The sequence below is a fragment of the Centroberyx gerrardi genome, chromosome 13 (assembly GCF_048128805.1).
Source record: "Centroberyx gerrardi isolate f3 chromosome 13, fCenGer3.hap1.cur.20231027, whole genome shotgun sequence".
In the NCBI taxonomy this organism is placed as follows: domain Eukaryota; kingdom Metazoa; phylum Chordata; class Actinopteri; order Beryciformes; family Berycidae; genus Centroberyx; species Centroberyx gerrardi.
The window spans coordinates 23,818,210-23,828,024 of record NC_136009.1 but is presented as its reverse complement, the minus strand read 5'-3'; the positions used below and the strand labels follow the sequence as shown (position 1 = coordinate 23,828,024).

Sequence of the window (9,815 nt, the reverse complement as noted above, 5' to 3'; positions counted from 1 at the left end):
ATAGAAACAAATGATTGCAAAAGTGCAGCTGAAGTCAATTATTTTGCCCCAAGAATGGTTCTAATTAAACTGAAGGTCATTTCCCTTCTTAATCTTAAAGTAGGTACTGTAGATATAAAAGGCTATTAGTTAACATACCTTTTGGAATTTGGACACAAAGCTCTCCAGGCTGTACTAACTTTAATAAGTTTAGTACTACAAATGCACTGAGGAAAAACCACTAGGCCTATAATATTCCTAAAGTGTCTTATAGTGTGTCTATAGTAGTCAGTAGTGAGTTTATGGTGATAAATATTAATAGAACAAATATGGTATCACTTCTAATATTCCTATAGTATGCATATAGGGACCTATAGTATGTCTGTGGTACTGTATAGTGAGTTTATGACCTTATCCTACTTAATGGTCTTTTTTTTCTCTTATGGTATCACAAAAAATATTCTTATAGTGTTCCATTAGGGACTTTTAAATTTTTTGATGTATTTGTATAGTATCCTTCTAAAATGTACTACAGGATTACTATATATATACTCTTTCTGTAAGGTTAGAACCTTTTAAGACTGGCATAATCAATCTCTACAACCTAAATTCATAGTATACATCATAGTAAAACAAAATGTAAAGATATGAATAGGAATAATAATTGTTTTTGATAATACAGGTGGTTTTATTCTTTTTGGTTATATAAGTGGTTATGATGCCTTATGATGATCACTGACTGCTTGATCCGCCTTTTTCTTCACTGATTGGAAGTGTATTGATTTTGGAAGCTTCCATACTAGCTTATGTGTGTGTGATGTGACGATCAGTAACATTCAACCACCAGGGGGCGCACTGTCATACAAAGTGACATTTGAAGTGTCATTTGAACTCTCTGTTGCGCTTAAATAAGGACCAACTGAGGTGCGTCGGCACTGTCAAACTTTCAACCGCCTGTTGGACGCACTTAACTGAACATCACGCATGATCAAGAGCGCGCGCGCACGCACGCACGCACACACACACACACACACACACACACACACACACACACACACGGGAAGGGAAGCTGAATTTCCACATTCCGGTTGGAGGGAGCGACACACCCATAGAGGTTAAACAGACAAGTTGATGTGATGCAGAGAGGAGAGAGGCTGCTGCTGCTGCTGCTGCTGATGTGTGGATCTGAATGAAAACTTCAAGTCTCATGGGCTTCTGGTAGAGCAGAGAGCAACAGGTGGCAGCCATGGCAAGCAAAGGTAAGGGATATAAACACATTTTAACAAGGCTTTGCATCTGGACAGCCCTAATAATGTAACTGAAACGTGTGCATCTGCTGTAAGAAGTTTACCTTTATTTTTCGTATTCATAAAACATTTTAATTTTTCATTGTAACAATTTGCACATTTTGTATATTTTATTTTTGTACTTTTATCAGCTACAGTGGCTCCTGCAGCTCTTTGGGACATGCAATCAATGAATGTGCTTTTCATAGTAGGTTTATGTATTGTATGTATTGTGTAGGTATATGGTTTAGTCTAGATGTGACCATAGCTCACTCCTCATCAACTAGGCTAATGGTCCATTCCCCTTGTTAAGTGATTGTAACTCTGACTATGTTTTGCATGCAAACATTTAGACATACAGTATAACCTATAGATGAGAGGCGGAGTGAGAGGAGAATGCAGAGCGAGGCCGTTATGTGTGAGGAAGCTCTCCCAGAGAGGATGTAGCAACTCACATTGTTACCGAGTGAGATCATCCATGTTCTCCAGAATTAAACCTTGCTCTCCTCTCAGTGTATACACACCCTGAGAGGGGAGACGTTCCCAAGAAAGCCACTTGTGTTTGGATAGCACCAGTTCACTGGCCGTTGCTGCTCAGGGAAGAGTCGAGCCCTCACACTCATACAGTGGGGGTTTCATGCTGTGTGGAAATCCAAAGATTAACTCATTCGTCAATATTTAAAGTGTTTGCTTGACACAAATCTATGAAAACTAAAGCAAGGCAGATTCTCCTACTGTTTAATCTCATCAACTGGCAGATTCTGAGACGTGAATCTAACCTTTAGACTCACTGCTGCCTCTGTTATCAGACTGGGACGGTCGTTTAGCTCTGACACATCTCATCATGGCTTAAGCAATCTTAACCTGGTGAATGCATGAGACTGACAACACACACACAAAGTCTTGCTTAATATCTGTTTGAACCAGAGCATCCAAACCAGGACAAATCATTACCTAGATGCCACCACAGCACACAGCAGCCATACTTCATCAAACTCTTTTCTTTTTCCTTGTCCTACACAGTGACAGAGCTTTGAATACGTCGCCTGTTGATAGCCATCAGTGTGAACAAAACCTTTTCATAGAACAGTGCGGGATGCAAATATCGCAGGACTAAAAGATGCGTAGTGCTGCGTACTATAAATAAACATTGGCCATCGCAGAGGTTCAGTTCACAGGGTAAAATCTCAAAGTCTGGGATGAACACTGAAGCAACACACACACACACACACACACACACACACACACTCACCAGCTCTGACCCCTTCTCTTAAAATTGACGAGTGTGTTCTTTCTTGTTTCTATCTCTTGTTTTCACATGGATTCATGTCCTTTGCTCTCTGTAAAGCACTTAGTGATTGTTACGATAAATTTGACTTGACAGAAAAAAAAAACCTCCCCCTTCCATTCCCCTCAGGAAGTATGATTCTGATGTAGATATAAATAACTATTATAATGAAGTTACAGCACATAATTCAAGGCATGAGACCAAACAACTAAATAACAGCTAAAGTCCTAGCTATATGCCATTTAAGGGTCACCTTCACTACCATCTGTGCATATAGTTTTACTGTATGGTGACTCCAGTGGGAATCGAACCCCTAACCCTGGTGATGTTAGTGCCTTGCTATACAGGAAAACAATGTTTATATGAACTCTAAAGGTACTTTTCCACCTTAATCATCCATGAAGAGAATATAAACACCCTTGATTGTCCACTAACGAGCCTTTAACTGACGCTAATGAAGTGAGGATAGTTGAAGCACGCTCATATTGTTCAGCAGGACGTTATGAATGGACTTGTGTTGAGAGGTTTAAATGTCAGAGTCATTTTTCATCTCTACTGACTGACTTCCATTGGCTTCGCTGTGTGGCAATAAAACCACACGGAGCTTGTTGCTGATGTAGAAACTGGTAATCTTGTGGTTTTTTAAATTTTGTCTCCATCTTTGTTGCCAAGCGTTCATTGCTGTGGTGTTTCTGCACTGCACCTCCCAGAGATCACCTGTCAATCTTCTTAGCGCTTAAATCATCTTTGTCCACTGGATTATTATGGAACTAAGTTGATATTAGCACTAAGATGGTTTTGGGACACTGGGCCCAGTTCTTCTTATATTTATTACAAACAAACTGCTAATGCTGCTGAGACGTAAAACGCATCACCTTCTGTGCGGCAAATGATTTTTCTCCAGGTACAGAAAATGTAAAAGCTTCATGAATTGAATATAGGTTGAACTGTGTATTATCAATCAGCAATGGAGAGCAGCAAAGCGGACATGTATTTATATAAAAAATATTGTAGATTGTATTATGGCTTAAAAATCCACCATATGAATTCTACACTGTTCATGAATTGTTGTCATGTGCTTCCTCCAGTCAGTTTATTACAATGCTTTCTCTTTCAACAAAGCGCTCTGCTGTTATCAGTATAGGTGAAGTGAGGTGTGTTTGTGGTTGATGGAGGTCTAGATGACCACACACAGCTCTTGTCCCATCAGCTCCAGCTGACAACGGTGGTCCTGCTTAACGCCCGCTGGTAATGAATCGGCCCTGTTGTTGGGGAGTTAGCACATTCCTGCTTTCAGCCCTATTGTGGAGGGTGAGGAAGTCTGATGTCACGACCAAACGCACTCTCTCTCTCCCTCTCTTTCTCTCTCTCTTCCTGTCTGCATCAAACCGAAGTCATTTGGAGAAGACAGGCCTTGTTTATGTCGACCACACATGCATAGGATCGTCACGCACATGGGAGTTTTAGGACCAGTAACTAGCAATTTGTTTGTTTGCGTCTCCAAGAGGAACGGTTCTCAAATGTTTTCATGTCACGGACCCCCATTTGATAAGGTTTTGTGCCAGGCACGCTTACATGGGAACATTTTTGTTGTTGATGATTTAGTATTGCATTGTATGACTGTCTACACTGTATGTGGGTAGATAATTGTAGTGAGAGTGAAACCTAGGATTAGAAAAGCTATTCTTATACATTCTCTAAGTGGGATAATTTCGAGTGAATTAAATTACAGTGAAATTAACTATTCCACATTTTGTTGAGGAACTCCTGAAACCTCCTCAAGGACCTCTGGAGGTCCTCGGACCACACTTTGGGAAACACTGTCCTTTAGCTTGTGGCCCCACACACATACACACACACGCACGCACACACACACACACCACAAAAGTCTGGCAAGACTGTATGTAACATAATTTTGACTGACTGTAAAACAAAACATTGTTCACCAATTAATAGCAGATTGGAGTTTTGGTTATAAAAAACACATATTGGAGGTAGGGCTGCTCTGCAGACAGAAATAATCTCATTGGTTGAGTTAAACCTCAGTGGGCGGGGCCAAAGAACCACAGTTTTTTTGGCTAATTAAAGTTAGACAGAAGTCCAGTGAAAAAAGCAAGAGATAAGAGAGAAGGAAGCTAATATTATGAAGCCTATATTTCAAAATATATTTTTATTTATATTTTGACAGAGTTTCTTGATTCTTTGGCTCCGCTCATTGAGGCTTAACTCAGCCAATGAGATTAGTTGTGACTCCAAAGCTGCTCTGCCTCCAAGAAATGTTTGCATAACTAAGACTCACATTTGCCAATTAATAGCCCAACCTCCATGAAAGTCTTAGCATCTGCTTCCTCTCCCACAACCCACGACTGGACTCCTGATCCCTAGCCATATGCGTCACCATGCCAACGCCCACGCTAGTCACAACAACCAGGAGTCCTTAGAGGCGTTGCTAGGTGCAAGAGCATATCTACATCTCTGTGGGACTGCATAGTGTGTGTGTGTGTGTGTGTGTGTGTGTGTTAGAGAGGGAGAGAGAAGGAAGAGGGTAGGGGAAAGAAAAACACAATGAGGCTGATAGCATTACTTAGTGTGATGATTTCATTCCAGCATTGTGAGGATATGACATGATGAAGTCACACAGTCTGAACTGTCCTGTTCTGTAGTTTCTGTTTCAGCGATGGTCTGCCAGTGGAGTATCCTGTTGCTTCTCACGTTGCTGGTGAAGAATGGACCTGTGGGTGGATGTGTGTGTTCGGGAGCCACTGTTCTGGCCCAGTTTCCCTCTGAGGCGCCTGCTGAGGTTTGCTGCCTGAACTACTCTGGCTCTGCTTTCAGCCATGTGCCTTGGCCCATGTTCACCAATGAGACTAACATAGAGATCCTGGATCTGTCCAACTGTAATATCAGTTTTATTGATATGAGTGGCACGGGGCCCTCTACGCTGCGAGAGCTCTACCTGAATCACAACAGACTCACTACACTGCCAGAGAATTTTCTGGCCAGCCAGCCTAGCCTGAGGGTGCTGGATCTGGGCAGGAACCAGCTGCAAGAGCTTCCTGCTGGCTTCCTCCAGGGTTCAGATGACCTCCAGGAGCTGGATCTACAGGGGAACCAGCTCCGCTTTCTCCCAGGCTCTGTGCTGCAGAGGCCCAGTCTGCAGAGGCTGGAGCTGGATGGAAACCCCTGGGACTGCTCCTGTCCGCTGATGGAGGGCCTGGAGGCAGGCGGGCAGGGGAACAGGACCAGCAGCCTGCAGGATCTGGTGGGGAACTTGACCTGTTCCTCTCCCAGGAACCTGGCAGGCAGGATCGTGTGGTCGGTGAGGCGTAGCGACGCGTGCCGTCCACCCGGCCTCACTGCGCTCTTCATCCTCCTTCCCCTCCTCATCCTCTCAGCCTTAGTGCTCTGCTGGTGCTGCGGGAGGAAGAAGAGGAAAGAAACGCCTGCCTTCAGCGCCTCAAAGAAGAGGGCCTCCAGCTCCAACTGCAACGGCCAGAAGCATCGCGCCAAGCAGCAACCCGCGGCCGCCGAGCCCGCTAAAGCCGGGGACGGCTGGAAGGAGGGGATCCTGAAGACTCAGCTGCTGCTGCGCCCGGCCTCCACCCTCCTGGGCAGCACCAGGGACATCTACGAGGAGGTGGAGATCAAGCTGGGCTCGGTGGAGTCGCTGCACCGCGCCCCCTCCCACTGTTCCACCTCCACAGAGGGGAGGCGGGGCTCCCAGGGGCCCGAGGGGGGCAGCAAGGCAGAGCTGGACACGGTGAGCGTGACAGAAGTGATGAAGGACTCAGCGGACAGGGAGAAGGCTTACCTGACCCAGTCCACCGAGTACTACAGCCTGGTGCCAGGCATCGACCTGGACGACTCGGACCACGCCGAGTACGAGAGCGTCGATCTCTCCTGACACCATCTCACATGCAGTGAAGAGAGAGTGTGTGTGTGTGTATGTGTGTGTGTGTGTGAGAGAAAGAGAGAGAGAGAGAGAGACAGAAAAAGACTTATCTATTTACACAGAGACGGTGTGGTCTGACCACTGGAGTATCACAATGTAAGAGGAAGTGATTTAATCCTGAGCTTTTCCTGTGGGACCTGAGGAACGCAGGGGCTGTTTGAAAGGGAGGCCCACTTTTTCTCTCTGTCAATGGCTAACAATTTTTTTAAAGACATTGTTCCTTTTAAATATGGATTTTCCATCGAGACTTTTAACATTTGCACAGAGACATTCATTTTATTTCATGCTCCACTCCATACAAATGTACATTTCGTAACGTTTTCACTGAAACAGTTTTATGAAGAGTTTATGACAAGTCTATGACAAAGAGCAGGACACATTTTGTTAAACTGCTATCTTGCCTTTTTATGCCAAGTCAAGCCACCTCCTGCCATTTGTATGCGTTCCTTTGCCTCACCCAGGCAATACTGGCATATGCATTCCAGTTTGACCTGTTACTAATGATTTTCCACACTTGATTTTCTCGATTAGCTCGATGTTCAGCTGCACCACCACAAAAAATAGGTGCTGAACAGTGACTAATCAAACTGCAATGGCCACGTTTCATTTATATGTGAAATGTGGAATGTACAGCATAGATGAGACAAACAAACATGAGTCTAAATTTAGAAAGGGTCACTAAGCAGAGATGAAAGGACAGATGCTTGCTCATGCTTTGCCGTGCCACGTGCTCAAATGTGCGTATAGGTTGGAAAATGCCATGACGGTCAGATTAAAATGCTGGTAAATGCTGGTTTGAGATAAAAATCTCTATAGTGTCGGTTCAGTAAGCTGAGATACAGAGAGCCTCTGTGCAGGGGGGGGGCTAAACATAGTGACACTGGAGGAGACCTACACAATAGGCAACCACTCACTCTGAACATTAGGGTCATCGAGGAGGTGCAGAATGTACAGACACTATTGTTATCGAAGATGTGGAAAACAGACCGACTGCTCGCTCTCACACATTGTGGTTTTGTGAGCTAATTGATTCTGGTTCAGTGACAGATAGAGAGAGAGCGAGAGAGAGAGAGAGAGAGAGAGGTAGAGAGGTAGAGAGAGAGAGAGGGAGAGAGACGGTGGGCGGAGAGAAGGGTGTGGAACTTCCTGGAATTTAAAAAACTGAGGTGTATTTTCCAGACGGGTTTTTACATATTTTCCATTAAAGGTTTATTTATCTACATCGTAACGTTTACTGTATTCCAAATGACAAAAAAAAACTGTTAGGTCAAGACACTTGGAAAGATGTAGCAAAAAAACTGACTGAGACAAATGACTGAATGTTGCATTATGTAATTTTGTACAACTTCTGCACAATAATAAACTTCTGAAGTTATGTCATGATAGAACCACAACAGCCTCTATGAAGGAGTGTGTGTATTTGAAGAACTGATAGCAGTGCATTTTGTCACAGATGCTAACACTGCTGCAATAACAGCTCATGTGTAGTAGCTTTAGCTACACTTAACCTTTCAAAATGGGACTACTGCTATGAGTATGTACCAAAAGCACTGAATTGTCATCATTATGTTCATATTGGCAACTGCACTATGTTGGTTATGTGTTTTTTTTATTCCATATGCCATTTGAATGTTTTTGAAAGAAAAATAAATGCTCTTTTCAAAATTTCTGTCCCTGGGTTGCATATAATGATGATGGTTAACATGTAGTAGTGATGGGACGATATGTTTATCTATATGATACGCGATAAGGGGTTCACGATTTGATTCGACCACGATACGATGTAATCAATAAAAGTTCAGTGACAACAAAGTCTGACTGTGCAGAATTATGTTTATTTCTGAGCCACAAATCTTTTTGGCATCGGCTTGCTAGAATGTAAACAACGATTTAAAAATGTCATTACAAAATGTAAATAATATAACGTCAACGGAGAGCTTGTAAAGTTGTGATTTCATTTGTGATTACTACAGCAGAATAAAATGTCACCAATATCGCGATTAATTTCTCTGTCCCACGATACCTATATTGAATTTTTGATATATTGTCCCATCTCTCCATGCAAGTGACAGGACAACACGACTGTCTTGAGGAGAGAAAAATCAAACTGTGTTATTGGTTGACTGTATTCTTTTCATCCGAGTGTTTTCTGTGCCCCGACAATGACCCGGCCAGCCTCAGCTACCTGAAATCCCACTTTCCGCTAAGCTCTGGTTTCACTCACTGTGGGAGGCTGTAATTATAGCGTTGGGTTACCCAAACGATCAGCATGGAACTGCCCTCTCCCTCCAGTTCTCAGAGGTCTTAGCCCCGACCAGTAGATCCAATGGCTGAAGCCAGGAAATGACTAGGGAGAAACAGCTGGGGTATCCATGGAAGCTAATCTGGGAGTATTTGATCTACGTCAAGATCACAGACCGACCATTGTCCTTAGATCTGATACGCAGGAGAGAGAACCCAACATCAGTGAAATAGTTTCACCGAAAATGTATTGTTGTGTATTTTTCTGCCCCAGTTAAAATACAAGAATACAAGAATGAGAAAAAATGTAATCTGCAGAGTTATAAAGTGCTTTACAGACAGAAAAATTAATACATGGCACAAAGATAAACAATAAAAAATGTCAGAATAAAGACCTCATACCCCTCAAACCTGTTGAAATACAGTGTGAGACAATATATCAGATGATTTGATATGTAATCAGCATCATTTTAGTGTAAAATATGTATGAAGTAGTCCTTACTTCTTTGGCTAAGGAGCACTGGAAATAGGTTAGATCTTCGTTATTGTTTTATGTCAATAAAAAAGCCTTCCAGTGTCTTTGTTTATGAGATAAATACTCTGGCGGACAGTGAGGCTTCCTCTGCTCCCTCGATGGGCTGCGGCCAGGAGCCATGATGCAGATCGCAAGAGTGCCATCTAGTGACAGGAATGGAAACTGCGGGTGTGACAAATACCTTACAGTAACAAACACATAAATCTACTGCTAATAAATGAATTGAACTGAAAGCTGCATCACCGTGAGGCTCATCAGTCCTCTGCAGCTGAATGAACGTGACGCGGACTTGGACTCTTGTCTGTGAAGAGAACAGGGAAGTCCACAGCGAGCGCCTGTCTGGGTCCTGATCCAGGACAGATTGCCCCATAAATATCCTGTCAGGAGAGAGCAAACAGAAGAGGAGGATAAAACACTCCAGGAAAGAGACTGATTTACTGTGGACTGCTGAAACGATGTGAAAAACAAACAAGTGAGCCGGTCACAATAGCCAATGATAGAGGCTGAGAGACGGGTGGGACGTCCCATCTGACA

The 9,815-nt window shown here is 43.3% G+C and overlaps 1 protein-coding gene across 2 annotated transcripts; it reads left to right on the top strand.

Moving 5' to 3' along the window:
• Positions 1-1,171: 1,171 nt before the first annotated feature.
• On the top strand, positions 1,172-8,544 carry LOC144542146 (uncharacterized). Of its 2 annotated transcripts, XR_013507122.1 has the most exons (3): positions 1,172-1,238; positions 5,217-7,540; positions 7,587-8,544. XR_013507122.1 is itself a non-coding variant. In XM_078287813.1 (2 exons), the coding sequence occupies exons 1-2, from the start codon at positions 1,226-1,228 to the stop codon at positions 6,455-6,457; spliced, it is 1,254 nt and encodes a 417-aa protein (XP_078143939.1). In that variant the 5' UTR covers positions 1,172-1,225; the 3' UTR covers positions 6,458-8,544. The 2 variants fall into 2 exon arrangements, 1 of the variants encoding a protein (XP_078143939.1); XM_078287813.1 differs by having other exon boundaries at positions 5,217-8,544.
• The last annotated feature ends 1,271 nt before the right edge of the window (positions 8,545-9,815 follow it).